Here is a 23,716-nt window from a genome sequence, read left to right on the forward strand (position 1 = left end):
TCTTGTTGTAATAAATTTATTTTTCACTAAATAATTTTTTGAAGTAATATTGTAGAATAACACTTTTAATGAAACATAATTAACTTAATAACTGAAAGTTTGATGAAGTTGGTCTTATGAATGCCAGCCAAAATACATACTGTAATTTAACGTTAATAACGTCTTTATTGATAACAGTATTTTCATATAGACTTCTATATAAATGAAAATACTGCTATCACTTTATATTAGTTTTTACAAGTAAATTCGCTTTATTTAGAAATTTCAATATAAACTATCAAAATGATAAGTATTTAAAATCAAACATTTTAAAATAAGCTTTATTATAAAACGCAATAGAATGCATTTAAATTTACACTTTAAATTTAAAAAGAACGTATGTTTCTTATTGCTCTCAGAGCGTAAAAAAGCAGTCATTTGTTTCTAATTTTAAAAAAAAGTGTATAAATTTCATTCTTTAATAACAAATGGCGATGGAAAAAAGTACATTCAACTCGCGGCAAATGTTATTTTAACGTAGTTAATGGTAATATCTTTAAAATATACAACACAACATAAATATATCCGTATATATGTATATATATAGGACAAGGACGATCTAGAGTCAAGACTGGGCTGGGTCCGAGATGCTGCAGACTAGTGGCCCTTGGCCCCGAGGCGTTACGGGCCATAGCAGTGATTTCTGGGATAGCAGACGTCACTACGCGCCAGAAGAGGACACCCAGTCGTGGGTTTTTTAAGTAAACGACGGAGGAGGAATGAGAATATCGGAGTTTCTCTTCATACTGTATTTATTACCATGGAATGTCTTCGGTTTCTGATATCGTATAGTGGCACCCGGCAAGTTATTACTTAGGAAATGTTACGCTGTCTGCTAGCCAGCTTTTTTGTCATGCTGCTACCGACAGGTATGTTATGTTTTCTTTCTCGGGTATTAACTTTTCTTCTTCCACTCTCGTCTTTTGGCCAAGCGCATCGTTCGCAGTTAAACAATAGCAAATTGTTATATATATATGCTAAGAATTCTAAGCACGAAATGGCCACGTTGCCTCGGGTGCATAAATAAGTGCACTTAGGCTTAATTGGTACCTCTGAAGAGGCCTCGGTTCTGTCTGAAGTTGATTTATACATCATAGAAAATTGATCGGGAACGAGAATTTTTTCCAGAACTAAATCACGGTTGTTCAAAAAATCAGATTTTAAACTTTTCCATTCTTTCGCTGTATAAAGAGCGCACCTCCATCTAGAGTAAGAAAAACTGGAGCGGACTAAAACGAGTACAGTTTTTGATGATCTTATGATTTATTTTATACTAATTTTATAAATTATTCTTGATTATATGAGTAAGTTTGTATAGCATTTCTGTTCTAGATTTCTTGGAAAGTATCTCGCTATCAGAAACAAACCATCATTTTTCTGGTATTTAGAAATGTTACGTTATATAACTGTCAATATAATTAACAATAACAATGATAAATTGAATTCAAAATAATGAAGCTATAGTCGGAACTTATTTAAAATGAGCTGTAAAATTCAGTTTTATGATTTCTCTACTAATTATTTAAAAAAATAAAAGCGAGAGCAGCATAAATTATAGAATGAGTGCAGTTTTTTTCTTTAATGAGGTTTGTGTAGCGGACAATGTAAAATGCAAAATACATCTTATCAATGCTTTCTAAAGTAATAAATTAGATGTCTATGAATGATACTAGCATTATAAATGAAACAATTATCAATAAGTTCAAGGGCAGATGAATAGTTACCTCGAATTAGAAAAAAAAAGAAAGAAAGGAATTATTCATGATCGCAATAAATATTTAGTAAATGTTAGGGGAATACCCTTAGTAGACGATAAAAGCCTGTTTTAGCTGTTAATTTTTTAATGGAGTTTGATTATTTTTGCTTTTTGAATGTTAATATGCTGAACACCATCCTGTACAGAGAGATGTTAAGAAGTGATTGAAATTTTTTCTGGTTAAGCTTCGCTTTTAAGTAAAAATCTTGATTAACTTGTTAGTTTCTATTGAAAAAACATTAAATTTTTTAAGAACAGTTTCCTTTTAAACTGACGATATTTCAAATTTTAACTTTAAAACCTTTCATTTCTATTATTACATAAATATTAACTCTTAATGTTTTAAAAATATATTATCTCTATTGTTATCTAGAGAAATGATTAGTTTTATAAGTAAAAAATTATAATTTCTCAATGATATAAAATTAAAGATAATTTTTATTCATTATTAGACTCTTTAACATTTACTTCATAAAATTTATTTTTGCTGTGATGATTTCAATATATGCCGTACCTGAAATAAAAATCTATATATACTGCCAGAATATAGTTTTTAATGTTTGGATAATTCGACGAATTTCTAGCACGATTAGAAAACCACAATAGAAGGAAATTCTTGAAGGTTGAGTTAAAATTTATAAAAAAAAAGAAAACAAAAAATACGTGTATATATATATATATTGAAGCAGCATGATCATTAGCACTGCAGTTATTACTATTGACTTCGTGATTATGTTCTAACCACTAGTTAAGACTTAACGCCGATTGTCAGTGGCCTCGCATGTCCTCACGTCATAACATTGGTTGGTGGAGCCACACAGCTGCTGTAATTCGAGTGGGATTGAGTTATGTCCTCGGGCATGTTCACCGAACAGACACTGTAATTATAAGTCAGCAAGACTGGTTGGACTCGAGATAGCTGTGCTGAAACTAAAAAAAAGAGCAAAATCTAGATCGGTTTGCTAATTCAAAAATCGATATCTGAATAGATCTTGTGTCGTTATGCAACCACGGAGAATGCAGTCATTTTTCTAATTTAACGAGCTTTATTATTGAAAATATTAATAGACTGAAATGAAAGGGCTGGAGAAATTAATTAAATCGAAATTATGTAATAGAGTGATATGCCAAAGTGAGTTTCTCGAAATGCATGAGAGCATCGAGTAGTTGTTCGAAATTAATTAAATTTTTTTTTCTTTGACGCATTTGCAGAATATATATTAACATATGAATATATCATGTGATCTTTATTCAAATATGCATTAATTAGGAAATATATATACCTAAAAACAATATGATTTTAGATACATTTTTGACATTATTTTGCATTATTTTTTTGTTGGATTTCTTTGCATGTCAACATTCTTCATAATTTTAATATTTATTTCGAGGTATTTATGCCTGTATTTATTATCGGATGCAGAATAATTTTTGCAAATTGCAAACTGACAGTTTCAATGCGTTGCAATCAGAGAGAACTGGCCCTGTAGTTTTTCGTACGTTGACTAGAGGCAAAAATGCACAAGTTGATGATCATAATTAGATGATTACAATGAAAGATAGTTTTGGAATGCCCTCTTCACATAAATAAACGTAATTACATTCGAATCAACGTTATTCTATTGTTTGGGAAAAAGTTGCTATGAATAACTTCTGTTACATGAATAAGTTTATTAAGTAGTATATGGCACAAAAATTATATATATATAATTTTTGGGCCATATACTTAATCTATATATATATATATATAAATTTAAAATAATCATTGCAATTTTTAATAACAATAGAATGAATGTGATCAAATTTTATTCTTTTCCGGAATAAAAATGGTTCAGAAATTTTATTTTAATCTTATTGAATCAGAATTGCCACGTATTCGAAACAGGTTTAAATTTTAACAATAGATATTTTTATATCAAAGTTAATTATAGTTGACCTCCTTAAAAGAATCAAAAATGAATAGAGTAAAAACTAACAAAAATGATTAATTTCTTGCTTTGTATAAATTATAAAATTGACATGAAGGTCACGTTAATTCTACTTCAGAATCTAGTTTGTAAAGATGAATATTGGATTAAGTTATATACTATGTTACTAGTTTTGATATTTATAAAAAATGGCAAATAAGTTAAGAACCAGATCAAACTGAATAACATTTTTCTAGTGATCTCAAATGCTAACAGGTTAAAACTTTTGTATACATTAAAGAAACTGCATTGTCTGCCATATTTACAATGCTAAACAGCAGACTAGTCGAGTGCATTTATTTCAGACATATTAAACAATGTGGACAAGTTATACCGCATTGTTTGGGTGTTGTCTTCATTTTTATTACTATAGACATTATAGCAAACGTAGTGATTGGCTTCCAGATAATAATTAGCACTATAACATATTTTTGTGTATCATTTTACTGATTTTTTAACATTTCTAATATAGCAATATTAAAATTCATACGTGCGTTTAATACAAGTGACTATCTATATAAGTAAATAAACACAATGATGAATAACATAAGTAATTATTAACACCTATTATTTATGTAAGTAGGCTACCGTATAAAAATGAAGATAATTATTTACGTTACAAGTACCTTGTCAGAAAAAATCAGATATTTTCTAATAATCTAAATGAAAAGATATATTCGATATATAAATGTTAATTATATAAGATGTGTATAACGTATTTGGAATGCAGTACATAACCTATAGGCCTATGTATGTTATGTATTGAAAAATTGTTAATTTGGTGAAAGATATTGAATTAACATATTCACATATAATATAATTAAATATATATCAAAATTGACAGTTCAATACTTAGGGTATCAAAATTATATTTTGTTACCTAACTTACTATCGTGTTTATATTGTAACATCTTTAATAGTAGTATTTTATTTTAAAAAATGTTAGATATATATCAATATTTTTACGTCAATTTAAAATAAAAACACTCAAGATATTTCAATGTATTTTTGTTAAATACTTTTATAGTGAATTGCAAACAAAATTTCCCTAAAGATGTCAATCATTACATGATGTATCGCGTGTTCTCTTGGGATATAACAATAGATACGAGTCATATTTGAGCAACAAAATTTTCTTCATAAACTTTTTCATCCGAATATGGAAAAATATAGGGCATGATCAATTTATGGCTAAACGGATTCTTCGATTATAAATGTATTCAATAAGGTAGTACAGTAGTGAACCGAAAATCGGAATCAATTGGGGACTGGGGTTGTTCAGATTAGGGATTTGTTCCGATTACGGATTATGTACGAAAAAATATATTAACCTGTCCGATGTTCAAATTTTTCTCCGTTGCGTATCGCTTCGTGTTGAATTTTCGTCGATTTTAAACCTAACGAAAATTTTTATAATAATAATCGAGGCTATCGTATCGTTAAAAATTATTTCTGCATTTTGTAGAAACAAAATAAATATATTGAAAAATATAAAAACATGAAAATTATACTTTAGAAGTAAATTTAGTATCAAAAACGTTCGATTCAGCACGACACAGTCCGACTGAAAATCGTGCCGATTACCGGCGATTCCGATTACCGGGGTTCCGATTTACGAGTCTCTACTATAAATCTGTATCTAATAAATAAACGCAATTGTATACGGTATGCTGAGATCTCTAAGCAGCTACCGATGATAAAATCTAGAAGTATATAAATATTTAGAATTAAAATAACAATTAAAACATTTACATTTGTCTTCATTTATTTTAATCCCAAAAACACATGTGCTAACGTAGCGTTTTAAATCTTAAATTCATAATTATTAATTGGATTCATTACGGATATCAGCGGGCAATTTATTTCTTGAGTAAATATTTTTAAAGATTTACATAACTAAAATTAGATTAATCGAATTTTTTATTATACTATTTATATTTTTTGTTTAATTTTAGTTTTTCTCAGTTATGCAAGCCTTAATAGATTTATTCGTTGCACGAATATTGCTGATAATGATGCGTAACAACGGACGTCTGGCGTACTTATAACGTATAATTTATATTAAAACAGTATATATCAGAACTGAATATCGAGAAGAGATTAAATGATAAACTAATAATAAGAAAAAAATGAACAAATGAATTTTTATTGAAATTTTATTTAATTTCTACCATATATTTTAGTATTAAAAGTTACCATTTTCTATTTTTTCACAGGTTATTCTTTCACGAATCAAAATACACCTCCAGTATTCGACTTCAAAAGAGAATGGTTAATTCCAGAAAACGAACCCGTCGGTGAGTATTTTGCACGATACACACGCTTTTCTAATAATCCACTTGGACTGCAATTAGTTGCAGCTAGGAGATGGAACGTAACTAATACAAAATCGGTACAATCTGTCGAATCGGCCTCTGGCAAAATTAAACTAGATTGAGGCCCGGTGTTGGTCCCAGCCCAGTTTTTGAGGAAGTGGTCGGGGATTTGGTGCAGAAAACAAGTTAAATATTTTGTGCACCATTTTCGATTTTCTAACTACATAAAACTAATAAAATTCTAATATTTTATATTAATTTTAAGCGTTTAAACCAGATAACAAATTACTATTTTCATGCATACGTTTATGAAGTTGTAATGTGAAGAAAAAAGTTTGAAATCAATTTAAAACGCGTGCACGATAAAATTAACAGTATTCATGTTTGGACAATACAACCTCCGCATTTTAGTAAAGAATCCGTGGTCAATGAACTGGAAAGGGCGTGATTCAGAAATTTGCTGCTCCTTTGTTGAAAGAGAACAAGGTCAAAGCCCTAAGCCAAGCACAGACTCTAGTTTTATAATGACCGTGTAAATGGTTGATTTCTTCTAATCTTATCAGTTCACGACGTGTTGTTTCGGTTAAAAACTTCAGACTCTGATGCTGTAAGGAAAAGATGGTAGTTCTGCGACGATCCGTGACTTAAGCATCCCAATGTTGTTGATGGCAGGCGTGGAACTAGGGTGTGATGACGCTTAAGTATGCTAGACCGGGATTGCAGCACATTGTCAAATTGACCTTTAAGCGTGTAGTACTGAAAAGGAAGAATTTTTAATGCTGTTTTTTGCTAGTTTTCAATGAATTTTAGTTAAATATTTGCAATTTAAAATATATTTTTTAAATAATAAAATCACAAAATTTATTATATTAGTAGGTAATTTTTATTTAGATTATTAAAACAAGCTCTTTTTTTGTGTTTTTTTTGTGACTAGTAGATATTCATTCTATTTAGGATTTTCGAGTTTATCTCATCTAATCACCACGCTAGAAATCTATTAAAGTTATTTTTTAAATTTTTCTAGGCAGTAGAATAGCTACTGTGGATACTAAAGATGATGACGGGGATCCGATCGAGTACGGCATCGAACCATCTGTTTTTCTGGATGGTTCTAGTTATTTTAAAATTGATAAAAAGAGTGGCGTGGTCATTCTCGATAATCCTCTGAAAGGATTGGTGAGTAATGAAGACCTTTTTTTTTTTTTATTTATAAATCTATTTATTTGTTGTTCCAAAATCTGTTTTTAAGATCTTCCTAAATTGTTATTCTTATAAATTTATATTTGTAGCGGTTGACAGTTTTGCAAAGGGGCAAAATTACATACTGTATAGAATCAATCATTTTATTACTTGTTGCCAGGGATTTGACTCGATTTATGAAGAAGTTAATTATAGAGTAAAAAAATTGGGTCAGAAGATAGAAGTAAACTTAAATCGATCCATCCATTTTAAATATACTTAAAATATATTACTTATATAAATTCGAAGAATCACGACTTAAAGCAACCACTCCTGAAGGTCATGTTTTGCATTGTTGCTATGTTTTCCTATTGACTCAGCACTCGACTTGTTTGATTTCGGTGGGTATGCTAGTGTGGGCTGCTTGTTAACAAGCGATACGTTTTGAGGATCAGTAGGGAGCGCATTAAAATTTAGTGGCCAATGAACTGAGCTTACTATATTGGTAGTTCAGAATATTCGGAAGTCTAAGAATGAGTGAACATTTTTATAGTGTGACCTTGAAGAGGTTAATTTTCTCAGTAACTAGACGAAGGATAAGAAAAACGCCGTCAAGGTTGCATCAAACACCTTTCATTGTTCCCCAATACCGTCTAGTCAAACTACTAGGCACGCCCTATTTTAGAGGACATTTGGGACAAACTGATGAACCTGATCAAAGTTAATATATATTCGATAACCGACAGTAATATTTATTGGGTTCAGAAAATGAGAAAATTTTAATCATCAGTTATGTATATATACATTTATAAGGAATTATTATATACATTTTAAGCGCAATAATCTTTTAATAGAGTGTATATTGGAATGTAAATATCGATACTTATCTGCACACGCGTTGGTATCACATACAAACTGTTGTTTAGCAGGATTTCGTTCTTAGCCAGTTGACCGTTTGACCCCCGGCGCTGGATTTACATACGAGCTTTTTTTAGATAGGAGTGGCCTCGTTTTGCTGCATTACAAAATATGAGCGTGCTTTTTCTTTGACGAAAAGATGCGCTCCTATATTTAATTAGAATGCATGCTACAGTATGTAATAAACGAAAGTCAAACAACGGGAATTGGTTTTAAATTTTAATAGTATAGATTTAACATATTTTAACATATTCGGAGTGTATGCGATATATAATTAAAGAAAAAAAGACATCAGAAGGAAAAATTAGATAAAAATACCAGGTATGTCTATTTACAAATAATTTTTCCAAGAAGGAAAAATTTATAAGGCTTCTATTTAGGAGTAAAGTCCTTAACATTGGATGAAGATAAACATTAAAACTAATATGGTGATTTTTAACAGCTTTGAAGTGTTAAAAATCACATTTAAACCACATAACTTAAAAATCATATTTTAGTAGCAAAGTTCTTACTTTGAGAGAACAACTCTTTCTTTTCTATATATTTTATGAATTTTTACTAGAAAAAAAACCGTGTAAGAAGGTGATTTTTAATCAAAATTGATGCGTAATAAGAGAACTGCTAAGAGTAGATAAATTTCCACATCACATTAATGAATAGAAAAGTTGTTAATTTCATCAAAATAAATATTCCCAATTCTTTACTCACTTCTATTACTTATACCAAGTATTTTTATGATCCAGCATATAAAATATTAAAATGTTATGGTGTCTTTAAAATTTTGTGTATCTTAAATCTTATCATTTTGTTCTTAATAATAAAATACACAATAAATAAAAATCGAAAAGATATAAAACTTTCTTGTGATCAAAACATATTCTGAATACTGGTATATCATTGATAAAATCAATAATACAACTATTGGTGTAGACTTTAATAGACTCTTATCAGTTAAAGGTTATTACATAGCAGAGGCAGTTATCATCAGAAAAATTTACCAAAATTAAGAACTGTTCATATTTGCATAATTGAAAATTATAGATGAAATCAGAAGTCTGATGTTTGTCAGATATTGTATAGGTAAAGGAAGGTTAAAGTCAGTATAGTTCATTCAAACTTAATGATGACTTTAACTGGCATTATATCATTGGCTCTACTAGCACTATATGTGAATCAAGCATTTAATGTCCCTATTTAAGTTAAATGGGATAAATTTAGCTAACTGGACAGATTCACATTTACTTAACTTGGTTTCTTAATGGATATTATCTTAGTATGGTGATTTAACAGTTTTTATAAATCTTAATTTTGAAATGCTTTATTAATAATATGCCACATCAAAAACAAAACATTTACGTTTTTATTTAATTATCAATTTTATAAGATATAAAAGCTTGTAAATTGTAAGACCATTAATCAATTGTCAAATTTTTTATATATGGTTTATTTTTTAAGAAGCTAATTTTCATTTCCTATGGCTACTCCTTTGCTTAGATATGTCTTTGTTTAAAGTTAAGGAGGTAGCATCTTAATTTTCAAACTGTTACTTAAACAATAAAGATAATTCTTGATTGTCTTAACTTAATCTTTCATAAAGCTTATCATTAACACTTATCTTCATTATAATTATTTTAAATAAAGAAATTACTCAGTAGAATAAATAAATATTGTTAAACCAAACAATTCATATTTTTCAAAAAAATATGAAAAATTTAGAACAGTGAATCTGGATCTTCAAAGGATGCAATAATTTTAACTAAAACTTGAAATTTATATAGAATTTTCCTACTTTAAATATAAAATATATTAAAAATGAGAAATCTTCTACCAACATGCATATTATATTCAGTTAAGTTTACTTTTAAAGAATTAATCATTGTCAGAATCAACAAAAAATCTGATTAACAATTAGATAAGTAAGTTTTATAACCATACAAAATATAAGAAATGATAATAATGAAAAAAATTGTATTAATAGCTCTTGGTAAAGAAAAATGAACAAGATATTCGATTTATAGGAAGTGTCATACTAAAAGAAGCCTAAGGATTCAGGAACACAAAAGTGATATATTTTAAAATAAAAAGTGGCTACAACACTAACTGAATATGCATGATTAAAATATTAAGCAGAAAGAAGCAAAAATATTTTATAATAATATTTTAATAACTTTGAATAAGAGAAAGAGTAAAAAAAAGATAAGAAGTTAACAAATGTCAAAAAGAAGAACAAAAAAATTATATTGTTGGATTTCGATTATAATGAAAATTAAGAAAATAATTTTGTAGTCTTCATAAATATATCAATGATTAAAATAATATTAATATATCGTAATAATTTTTATGATTTATATGAATGTATGTTAAAGCATCATACAGCAACAGTTTAATATAATTTGGGAGAATGTAGTTTGAATTGATGGATAGATATTAATCAGGCATTAAGAATATTGATTTTAGATTTTATTTGAAAAACAATAAAAACCTATATTAAATTTTATTTTTTTGGTTTATACGTGGTTATAAAACTTATTTGTCTAATTCTTTAATAAGTTTTTTGTGAATTTAAAAATACCAAGTGTCCCAAAAATACTTATTTGAATAATCGATAGAGTTCTTTATAAAAGCTTGCTGTTTTTTATTGTCTTTTATTCAAAAAGTAAACTTTAAATTATTTTTTAATTTAAATAATTATAATACTGCATCTTTTATTTTAGGCTGGGAGTGATTTTTATTTATTCATCACTGCAAACGATGGACATCAAACTGTAAGTTTAATTTATTTGAGCAGTATAGCTAATATTAAAAAATATAAATGTAAATTTTAATGATTATATTAAAATTTTAAACAATAACATTTTTTAATTATTAATTTTTTGATAGGCTAAAATTGAAGTTTATGTCCAAGTATTAGAAAGCAATCAAAGACCCCAAGAGCCAACAATTGAGGTTCCCTTTAGTACCAGCAATCCACCCCAGAGAGGGGGGACGAGGCTACGGCCATTTCCGCCCCATACCTTCATACCCTCCTCATCTGACACCACCAACACCTCCACCTTTGCCCACCATCCTTCCAAGAAAAATTTCCCCTCCTCGAAATCCTCGAACCCCATATCCACCTCCCCCTCTTCCACCACCATCTTCCCCTCTGACAAGCAGAATGTCCCACCAGTATCAACAAAGGATAGTGGCACAGAAGGTGGCACAAAGACTAGGCAGAGTGCTGATATGACACCAACAGTGCTTTCTATTATTGCCATTATTCTCTTCTTCATTTTAACAATTCTTGTCTTTTGTTTTCTCAGAAAAAGATGCAAAGATGTTGGAGATAAGACAGTAAGTGTTTGATATATAATTATTTTATTGATTATAATATAATCATAAATGTAGAAAAGTTATTTGAAATCCAAGAATTTTGCATTATGGAAGAATATTAAATCAAGAGATAAAGTAGTAATATTATTTATTCTTTAATACTAATTATCTGGTTGCAAGTTTTTAACACAAACTAACTACTTACATCAACAAAACCAAATAGCAAATGTAATACAAAATCTACACACAAACACAAACTATTACTCATCCAGGTATCATTTTGCAAATACACACCTTAGTCAGAAAACAATATACAGAAAATGTAGTATGACTGAGCCATAATCACAGACAAAAATCTATCACAACAGACCTGACATCAAATTCATTGACAAACAAAACAAAATCACATACTTTATATAGGGGCCAACTTAGCAATTATGCTGCCCAGAGCAAGATAGTTACTTGTTGCTCCTTTTAAATATAGGCATAGTGTAATTTTAATCAAAATATCTGAGCTCTCAGATCTCACACATTTAATTACTTAATTATTTTCAAAAAGTAAAATAATCAATTATCTGAAATTAAGAATGTTTTATTATTTTTATTTTCTTTAGCCAACTTTTCCACCCCTAGCAATCTGCCTCCCTGGGTAGCTGCCCACTTTGTCCACCTCTGTATTGACTTCTGATTTCATAGACATAGCTGTTTCAGCACCCACAGCATAAAAAATACATAAACTGAAAAAATTAATAAATACTCAAAATTTGTCTATAAAATCTCATTCTGTCTGTAGTCCTTTCTTGCACAGGTGCCATACCATATACATTATGTGAAAGTCTAGGAACATTAACAGCACATACATCTTAACATAACAGAAAGCAGTCATACTAAACACTGATGTTTAATGTTTCTGATATCAAAAACAATATTTCTTATACATTAATTAGCTATTTTCCATATATGATATCATGCAACCTTAATATTCATATATCTTGTTTTAGAAAAACAAAATGAGAAAATGTAATTTTATGTTTGTAATGTTTCATAGGATTTAATAACTTAATTATAATGAATGTCTTATTTAGTTTTCAGTGCTCAGTCACTTTGCTATAGCTGTATTATTGTTTTTTTGAAACTATTTTCAGTAGCAATGTATATCAATAATATAAGTTCTTGTATTTTGGTAATTTTATGTTTACTAATAATAATAATAATAATAATAATTTAGGTTCATAAAAAAGTATCAATGAGAAGAGAAAGTTCTGAAATAACTACAACAGATTTTAATTACTTTGGAAATGCATTTTATCATCACAGAATGTTAACACCATTAACTACACCCCATAATTACACTAGAGTAAGTTTTAATAAATAAATAAACTTCAAAAAATAAATTGATTTTTTATTATTTTAATTTAATTTGATTAATTTAATATTTTTAGACAATGTTAAAAGATCAAAAGTGGGAATATCCAAGACACCACCTTCATTTTCTTGGGATTTTGGGAGAAGGATGTTTTGGACAGGTTTGGAAATGTGATGCCAAGACTAGTAAAACAAGACAAATGCCAGCAATTGTAGCAGTTAAAACAATGAAAAGTAAGATTTAAAAGTATTATATATTGTATGTTATTCATCAATTACAGAATTATTTTTTGTTAGTATTTTAGGCATTTAGTTGGTATTTTCTGGTGGAGAACCATATTAGTTATGCAGTACCATAAATTGCTTTTTGAATTGGAATGTGTGTTTTACTAAAAAGTTATTTGTAAATAAAACGCTTAAATTTGTAACATTCAATAATATTGAAGTTTAGTACTTTAAATTGAATTAATGAAATTTGAATGATAAATATTATTATTCATACAGTTTTATGAAGAAAATGAACTCTATAATAATATTGGCATTATTGATACACAAATATTTTTAAACATGCATGCATGCATTTTATGAAAATTATAATACTGTAGTTTATTTTTATAGTGTATAAACTATTTATAATGAAGAAATTTCAAGTACTATAAATTTGAAATTAAATTATTGCAATTAAACACATACTTATGTATATCTATATAGGCTATTTACAAAATATTTATTAAATAATCAACTGGATTTTTTATTGGGCTATGTTAAGTTTAATTAATAATGAGATGCAAAGCAATTTGGCTAGAGCTGAGCATTTAAGCCACCATCTCATGATAAATTTAATGATTAGAAATAAATTAATTTTTAACTTAAAATTTCTGGAAGAGAAGATTGGCCAGAGTGGAATTTAAACACCCAACTACTGCTTATCATAGTTGCACTACCTAAACCTCTGTACAATTTTTGTTCTCAGAATTTTCTACTAATTAATTAATTAATTCAGATATAATCATACTGGCAGGGCCGGATTTAGATGAAAAGAGGCCCTAGGCTATTCCACTTATGAGACCCTTTCACCTCCAGTTAAGTTTGTTTATTTTTAAGTTTGTTTGTTTATTAGTCATATGTGTAGAATTTCTCCTTATTTTCGGTTCAATGTTTTAGTGCAGTGATTCTTAACAGGGTGGCCACAGCCCCCTGGGGGTCCATAAGAAGTTTGCCAGGGGGCTGCCAAATTATGCAAAATTTCCTTCAGAATATAATAAAAAGAAAATTGATGTATAACTGAATATCGTATTGAAAAGTGAAATAAGAAAGATAAAGTTTTCCTATTTAGTTTTTATTTATTTATTTTTTATTTCTTCCTACATACAACTTTGTTAGTACAGAAGAAATAAATGCAAATAAGCTACTTACACCGCAGTATTTACTTCTTTTATTCCAAAGCAATTCTAAGAAACTATCAATGCTTGGAATTTTAAAAATAATTAGGAAAAATAGTAGGCTTAGTAGTAGGCTTTGAAAATTTAAATATTTTTGCAAAAGATATGCAAAATCTTTACTACAAGTTGTGGGTGTTTTAGTTTTAGTTTAGTTTTAGCATCGACTTTGGATCGATTTATCAACATGTTTCTTATTTTATTTTTTGTTAAAAATTAATGAGTTTTCATGTTTAATTGTGAAGTTTGAATGTTATTTAAGTAGATAATGAAATAATAAAGTTATGATTTACATTTATTATATAAAAAAATAAAGCAATAATAAAAAAATCAATTTATTATAGATAATTTAACAAATATAAATTATTATTAAAAAAATGGGGGTAAAAAAAATTATGAAATATTTGGTGGGCTGCAAGTATAAGAAGGTTAAGAACCACTGTTTTAGTGTTCACTGTTTTTAGAATAGTGTAATTTTAATTTTGCTAACAATTTGAATGTAGGCCCCTCTTGATCTTGAAGCCCTAGGCTAAACCTAGTTAGCCTATAGGAAAATCCAGCCCTGCATACTGGTCACTCACAGCAATAACTGGGGACAACTTTAGTATCCACGACTCTCAGCTGATTTTTTTTTTTTTACTTCAGCATGTTATAAAAAATCTGGAAAATCGTTTGATATTACGAGTGTACTGACCGGGTTGTTGTATATGTTATATGTATTACATTTTTTAAACAATGTTATTTGTTTAAATATATGAATGTATATATAAAATAACAATATATAAAAATTTATATATTAAAAATAATTAATATTTAATATTTTTATTTATTTTGAAACAAATATTTTAAAATGATTTAACTTAATTAAATTGTAACTGAAATTGGAAATTAGAAAAGTATTTTTGTAAACATGTTACTAGATTGTTCCAGGAATTTTCCATATTTTCTAAGCTTATTTTGTATTTTTAGACTAATTATATGAAATAATAATAAATTGGAAACAATTAGAACAAAGTCATTCTAAGAAAAATTAAGGGAAATTTATTTAGAATATTTCCCAAATTTATTCTAGATTTATATACACACAAATGAATTCGTCTGAAAAATATGTTTGTTAACAAAAAGTAATTTACCTGATGCATTTTAATAAGTTAAATTTTAGGATTAAAATATGAAAATAGCATATAATGTCAACTAACTCATAAACAAGGGAAAAATTCAACTGTCTTTTTGATGTTAAATAATTCTATCTGAAGCAATAAAATACATAATTATTTTATGTTTTATTGCTTTAAGTATGAGTAACATTTTCTAACATCAAATGAGATGAGCTTTTTGCCTAATTTATAAAGTCATTCGATAATTGGTTTTAATCTTCAGAACAGTAATAGAATTATTTTGTAGCAACATTGAAAGAAAATGCTGAAACATATTTTTTATACATCTGAAATGCATTAGATCTTACATCTAATGCATTTTACTAAAAATATTCAAAAACATTTTTAGTAAAATGAATTACTACATTTATAAAATCAAATATATGTACTATTAATTAAAATATAATTTGACAAAATTTTGTATTAAAAATTAAAATTTGAAATTGTTTTACTTATAAATTTATTATATAATATAATAAATTTATAAGTAAAATGTAATATAAATAGCCTGCTACAGAAAATTTATTATCAAACACATTAAACATTTTATTGATTCCACATTTAAACTTCTGATTTATTTTTGCTGTTTTATATTTTGAGGAAAACTTTTTTTATAAAAGAGTAAGAGTTTCCTTAAACCAAACTTCTGAATAGGAATGGAAGACTAAAACGTAAAGAATACATTTAAATTATCAATTTACATAACATAAGCAAAGTTATAGGAAAAATTTTTAAATTACGGTATCAAAAAAATTGGAACTTGACTTTAAATAATAATTTTGTTTTCCTTTATGGTCATGTACTAAATTGAATTTTCAGATATGTACAGTTCAGAAATTTCATAAATAAACCTATTTACAATAAAACATTTATTTGTGTTTTAATTTTCTTTATATTTTGATGATAGGTACAGGAAGAAGGAAAATATTTTCATGAAAAACATTATATCAAATGTTTTAGTTGAAGTTATTGTATTTCAATTAAAATGTACATTTTTAATCCATATCTTAATTAAGATGATCAAATCTTGGATGAATTACTTTTAATATTTAAAATGTATCTCAAATAGATGATGTTTTAGATGTCTTGATTCTTTAGTTACATTTAATAGTTAGATTATAAAATAAATCAGATAAATAAGATTTATTAAATATTAAATAAAATCATTATATATACCTGTATTTTCAAATATATTCTAAATAGAAACACAGTGACTTTACTTTTTTGACATTTTAAATTTTTTCATTTTTGAAATAAATTTAATTAGATGTGAGTTGCATGTACAGTACACATCATAAATGTATACATGCATGCACTTATACATGTTTATATACTTATTTGAGTATACAGTAATAATATTTATACAGATTGATACATATATTTATGTATATATATTTGTTCATTCATATATTTGTGTAACTTATTGACTATATTTATTACAGAGGCATTATATTATGCAAAAATTATTTACATAATAAATTATTAAGCTATTTAGTTAAATATTTCAAATATCAATATAAAAAATTAATGCACGTTTTCTTATTTATTTCTAGAAAATTCAACAGAGAAAGAGGAAAAAGACTTAATCAATGAATTGGAAATTTTGAAACTGCTTGATCCACATCCAAATATAGTAACATTATTAGGATGTTGCACAGAAAAAGGTAACGTTTATAGTTGTATTTTATATATAATTACAGACGCTTTTGATAACTTACTACTTATAATGCTCAAAATTTCTGTCTTTTGGATGAACATTAAAGTTAATAGTTTAATGAAAATGTATTTGTTTAAATATACAATTTTTTCAATCATATATCAATTTGACAATTTTAAATATATTCATTTTGGATACTAGTATAAAATCATCTCAAGCTACTTTAATAATGAATTTTCTTCAGCACTGTTATGAAATTTGTGAAAAAACCTCGGGAAAGTTTTATTTTAATTAAAAATACAAGTAATATCTGGAGACTACAAACAATGAACAAGGAAAAAACACAATGTTAGACATTTGGTAGCCAAGCATGAGGAAACCAGTGATGTTATATAGTTTAAGTGATACCACGTAGCAACAGTACACTACAAATGCTTTATTTTGAATCTGGTAATGTACTATAAATTTCTGTGTCAAAAATGACACAGTGGAGTCTAATATAACTGAACATATTATGTTGCTAATAGTTTTTTAAATTTAATTATTAAACATTTTAATTTGCATTTGTGTTGTATTTATTCCTAACTGAATGCTTTATATATATGATTTTGACCAGTGATAAGCTGATAAACCATTTCATTCAAACATATTGATTTTAAAAATTGTAAATTTAATGACAAGAAATTCAGAATGTCTGTGAGAAAACATACACAGATATACTAAAAATTAAGATTTTAAAATATTTAAATATTGATTTCTTTAAGAAAACCTTAATATCATTTAAAGTTTATGTAAAATTGATAAAATTAAATATAATTTTTATTTATATAGATCCAGTCTTTATAATTCTGGAATATGTTCCCTATGGAAAACTGCAATCATATTTACGTGAGAGTAGAGCTGAAAGATATTACGGTAATTTTCCTGCCACAGATAAACATCTCACATCACAAGATCTCACTTCCTTTGCATATCAAATAGCAAGAGGAATGGAATATATAACTTCTAAAGGGGTAAGATGTTTTTGATTTTGTTTGTATAATGTATACTTCAATAAATATATAAAAATGTATATATGTTAATAATATATTTTACCTATTAGATTATACACAGAGATTTAGCAGCTAGAAATATATTAATTGGAGAAAATAAAGTTTGCAAAATTACAGACTTTGGTTTTGCAAGAGATGTTGTTACTAGCCATATTTATGAAAGAAAATCAGAAGTGAGTTTTCTAATTATATTTTTTTATTTAGTCGTAACTATAAGATTCATTAAAATTCAAATTAATATAAAAATATAATATATAAAATATTTATATGTTAGCATATGTATATATTACTTAATATTTAAAATCATGTAGTTAAACTTAGTTTTTCATTGGAATCATATTGGATTTTACCTCATAATTTAATATTGATATGTACAGTACCTTATATATTTCAGCTTATAATCTGAATTTCTTTATAAAATGCGATCACTTTGTTTTTACAATTTATATCAGTATATATTGCATTCATTATTCAGTTCATAAATTTATCAGCACTGATAAATAAATATTCTTTTATTAAAGAAAATATTCAAAATTCATATATTAACAAAAATAATCATAGTTTAAATTTAGATTAGGCCAACACTATTGAAATATTTTAATTTTTACTGAGTTACTTTTCAGCAAATAAAAGTAAAAAAATATAGAAGTTGCTACTGCAGATATCATCATGCACTAAATAGTGTTTAATTTATTATAATTATTTTAAATAAATTTACATTTAAAACAAAATAGATATAATCAGTGCCTGATTACTGAACAGTCTAACTACAGTGTGTCTAGGCTATACCAATTCTAGGAATGCAAAATTTTTTGTTCAGTTTTTTTTTGTCTGTTAAGAAAAATATTGTGTTGAAGTAGGGTTGTTTTTGCAACACTTCACCAGAATTTATTTCACTGAAATTGTGTAATTTCTTATTACAAAAATACAAAAAAATATTTTAGGGTGGAAATATGATTTTTGTAAAGGATGCACAAAATGTTAGCAGCCTGCAGCACTCATAACCCTAAATCAGGCACCAGATATAATAGGAATATTTTGGATATTGATTCTCAGAAAATTTTATTCAACATTAGAACTTTTGACAGTTATAATTGGTTGGCATCAGAAAGGGCACTTGGATGTAAAACCACTAGCTAAATCTAATCTCTGAACTTTGATAATTTTAGATAACTGCCAAGATGTATCTGTATTAAGTCTAAAGCCCTAAAAAATTCAGGAAGGCTTTTGCAAAAAAGATGAAGTGACTGAAAATATTAGCTTAAAGGTTGAGAATAGCCTTACTTAATGCGGAAAGCATGATAGGAAGAGGTAGCAGACTTTATGAAAAAAAAAGATGTGGATTTCATATGCATGCATGAAACTTGTTAGAATGGAGAAAAAGCAACTAGACAGAACTAGATAGAAGATTAAGATAAGTATCAATTTTAAATGAGCAAGTTATCTTTATGCCAAGCAAATTAATTATTGATGCAATTGTTGATTTGTATAAACTTTCAAAGGTTAGTGAAAGGCAACATGAATTATACTTGATGTTATTAACTTAGAAAAAGCTTATGATAGACTATCAAGATAAGAAGGATAGAAAAGATATATGAGATATGCTCAGTGCCAGAGAAGTATATCAATTGATATACGAAATGTACAAAAACATAAAGACAAATGTCAAAATTGTCTTGGAGAAACTAAAAGCTTTAAAGTAGGAGTTAAACTTTACTAGGATTCAGCTTTGAGCTCATTCCTTTTCAATATAGCAATGGAAATGCTATATTGAAAAGGATGCAGTAAGAAAGGTTGTGGAGCATTTTATATGCAGATGTTATTGTATTTTGTGGACTATAAGACACACTTTTTTCTTTGAAAAATTGCCTAAAAAATTCAGATGCGTCTTATAGTCCATAGCGTCTTTTAGGTATTTTTTTAAAAAATTGCTTAAAAATTAAGGTGCGTCTTATAGTCTGTAAAATATGGTATTATGCTGTGTGTAGTCAAGGAAATCATTGAGTTGAAGTTGGCAAAGTTGAATAATGCATTAGAAGAGAAAGGTTTGAAATCTAATAAAATCAAACCAGAATATATGTTCTGTGATGTGAGAGGATATGTTATAATGGATTTGGCCCTGAATATATAAGTTATCAACTTAGTAAAGCATTATGAATACTTTGGCTCAATCATAGAGGAAGAAAAAGAATTGAAAAGGGAAATTAAAGGTTGAATCCAAGTTGCTTGGAAGAACTGAAAAGAAATGTTAAGTTTTGTGTGACAAGAGAGAACCATAGTTAAAATGAAAGGTAAAATGTACATAATGGTTTTAGGACCAGCTTTTATGTTTGCCATAAAACCTTACTGTCATGTATGGGCTGTAAGGTGGTGCTCCCCATAGGGGATGCAGTAGTAGTAGTTTTGCTGTCAAAAAATATATGGAGGTGAATAGTACTTGCACATGGAGTGTCACACAATACTGCCAAATTTATGAGTATCCTATTATTTTATTATAATTCTCTACTCAACTGTAGTAGTAAATGCCAAGTTTACCTGTAAGATGTGTGCTTTTTTATTTGATATATTATACTTACTTTTTAAAAAGAACTGACATCAATAAGATGATGATAGTAACAGAAATGAAAATGCTGTGATGGATTATGGAATGATAAGGTTGAATCAGACTTGGCCAAGAAAGTGTGGGAGACAAGACTGAAGTGGTGTATTATAAGAGAAAAAGAAAACTGCATGGGAAGGAAAGTTGTGTTAATGGAAATTGATGAGAAATAGAGAAGAGGCCACTATCTCTTGTTGAATTTAATATTTAGAAATAAATAATAAATTCATATATATTTTACAAGTTTATAAAACATAATTCATAACAACATTTTTATAAGTTATTTTTATTTATCAATATTCTACAATTCATAATTAAAATATTTTCTTATAGGGACGTTTACCAATTCGCTGGATGGCTCCAGAATCACTTTATGATAACATCTATTGTACCAAAAGTGATGTCTGGTCATTTGGAGTTCTTATGTGGGAAATTGTTACTCTAGGTAAATAAATTATATTGTAATTATACTTTCAAATGAATTAAAATACAATTTTAGAACTTAATTTTAATTTTCCAGGCTCTACACCTTATCCTGGATTGGCAGCAGCTGAAGTCATGCGCACTGTAAAGCATGGACATCGTCTAGAAAAACCAGAGCATTGCAAACGTGAAATGTATAATGTTATGTATTATTGCTGGGACATTAATCCTAAACATAGGCCTTCTTTCAGTGAACTTGTTACTTTGTTAGATAGACTGTTGGTCAGTGATAAAGAGTACATTGAATTAAATAGGTTTCCAGATCACTCATATTACAACCTCACAGATTTATCCGGTGAAATATTGTGATATGTAGTATGATAAATTATAAAGTGCAAAGAAGCTCAAATAATTCATATGACTAATTCAATATCTGTGATCTATCAAATAAAATACATTCCATTTACAAAATGAATTTGAAACAATTAAAATTCCAGTTTTTAAATGTCATCTTATTATATTTGTGCATTCCCTTTTCTGGAGAGTTTATACATTTTATGTAGAAAGATTGTCTTCAATCATTTAATCCAAAGCATTGTTATTTCAGTTTCTCAGGGTGATTATAAAAATAGTATCAGAAGATATTATTCTGAATCTTGAAAAATAAATGAATATCCTCAAAACCTCCAAAAAACTTAAAGAAACGATTAATGAAATTTTGTTTAAAATTTTTAAATATGATTTTCTCAGAGATATATATTCTAGGATATGAGATTTATTTTATTAGTAAATACTGTGAAAACTTGATTAGACATTTTGATAAAGGCTCATATGTTACCTGATATAAATAATATATTTTTCTATTAATAGTTGTTTAATAACATTGCATCATGTGCAGATTTATAGCTCTCAATAGCTATGAAACTATCTATTTTCTTATTTTTGTTAAAAAACAGATAGATAAAAGCAATTAACAGATACATACAGTAATTATTATCCACTAGCACATGCAATGCAGCAAAAACAACACAGCAGTCACATTGAATTCAAATAGTACAGATAAATTTATTGTTGTTACCTTTGTTATTTTTTTATTTTTTTTTTATTTTTTAAAGTACCATAGTTATTTCTAATTCTTCTTTATGAGTAACAATTACATCTGGTTCAAATATAAAATTATTATTTCACGTTCAATGTGTAAATGGCTCATAGCTATTTATATATAAATATATATCCTAAAAATTAGCTTTAATGTAACATTTCATTAGAGTCTTGCAGAAATTGTATTTAAATTCAATTTGTATTCTAAAATATTATTAAATATTTAAATTATGTTATTTCTAATTGCTGTAGATTTTTTTTTTCTTTTTAGTATAAAACTTGATAAATCAATATTTGTTAAATATTTGTAATATGTGTATGTGATAAAAATCACTTTGTATGAATAAGAATGTATTTTACATGACATTAAATCTAATAGGAAAATGTTAAAAATGCAAACAATAACATATGCTATTATTGTACTGTTATATTGTATATAAATTTTATATTTTTACACTGTATAAAAAGCAATTTTTTTCCTTTGATATGTCATTCAAGTGTAATTATACAAAAATAGTGTGTGTATATTATAATGTGACATTTGAAGAAGGTAAATTGTCTCAAAATGTGTATATTTTTGATTTTGTATAGTTTCAATGTTACATTGTGCAATGTCAGTCTTCAATATTTTTTAAAATTAAATTCTAAATGAGTAATATGTGATTTATATTTTATTGTAACTTTGTTATTTTACAATATTTAATACTTTTCCTTTTTTTAAGTTAACTTAACTTAAATTGCCAAAGAAATACACTCTTTAACTTATATTATAATTAATATTCTTATTTGCATTTATTTTAAAATTATTTGAAACATAATACTCATTGTTTTCTCATATAATTGACTTAATTATTTAAGTGATATAACATTACATATTCAATTGAATGTTACTTAAACTGTATTTGTTGATCATTGATGTTTACTAAAAGAAATCCAAGATTTGGTAAAGTACTATGTAAATAAATACTGAAACACAATAATTCATTTAACTCTCTCCTACTCTCTAGAACTTGACTTCTTTCTAAATCATTTCAAACTAAATTAACTTACTTAAATTAATGGCTTAACTTAATTATTAATAATTTAATACTTTAGATTAATTAGGCTTCTACAGTAAAATCTTTTGATGAGCTTGTAATGATCTTTTTTAATCTCTCACTGTAGTTGTTATATAAAATTCTCGGCATATTTATAGTGTCATCTTCATTTAAAATTTTAATAAAATTTCATAATATAATTTAAATATATAAGCATATTCTTATCCAATAAAATACCATACAATATAAATTCCAAATATTAATATAATTTAAATATATTTAGGGTTTTTGTATTGATAAAAGTTGATGATGTCAGATTGGAACCAGGATCATTTCCCAGAGAAGGAAACAAAAAAAACATGAATCCATTTAATATTTTAATAATTTGATTTAAATTTAC

General features: G+C 26.9%; 1 protein-coding gene across 1 annotated transcript; it reads left to right on the forward strand.

Annotated features, from left to right (window-relative positions):
- Window positions 1–579: 579 nt before the first annotated feature.
- Window positions 580–22,935, forward strand: LOC136973005 (tyrosine kinase receptor Cad96Ca-like). The gene is made up of 12 exons (XM_067267684.1): window positions 580–908; window positions 5,979–6,059; window positions 7,102–7,253; window positions 10,889–10,939; window positions 11,055–11,507; window positions 12,715–12,843; window positions 12,929–13,085; window positions 17,001–17,111; window positions 17,936–18,117; window positions 18,207–18,329; window positions 21,089–21,200; window positions 21,276–22,935. The coding sequence occupies exons 1-12, from the start codon at window positions 860–862 to the stop codon at window positions 21,545–21,547; spliced, it is 1,872 nt and encodes a 623-aa protein (XP_067123785.1). The 5' UTR covers window positions 580–859; the 3' UTR covers window positions 21,548–22,935.
- Window positions 22,936–23,716: the final 781 nt, after the last annotated feature.

This window comes from Centruroides vittatus, unplaced genomic scaffold (genome assembly GCF_030686945.1).
Source record: "Centruroides vittatus isolate TY-2023 unplaced genomic scaffold, ASM3068694v2 contig_3071, whole genome shotgun sequence".
Lineage (NCBI taxonomy): Eukaryota > Metazoa > Arthropoda > Arachnida > Scorpiones > Buthidae > Centruroides > Centruroides vittatus.

What these genes read in the sequence shown, in the direction of transcription:
- LOC136973005 (XM_067267684.1), top strand. Translation starts at nt 860, where the DNA reads ATGTTACGCTGTCTGCTAGCCAGCTTTTTTGTCATGCTGCTACCGACA. An exon ending in CAAACGATGGACATCAAACT is followed by an intron (nt 10,940 to 11,054) that starts GTAAGTTTAATT and finishes ATTTTTTGATAG; the next exon opens with GCTAAAATTGAAGTTTATGT. An exon ending in AATATATAACTTCTAAAGGG is followed by an intron (nt 18,118 to 18,206) that starts GTAAGATGTTTT and finishes TTTACCTATTAG; the next exon opens with ATTATACACAGAGATTTAGC.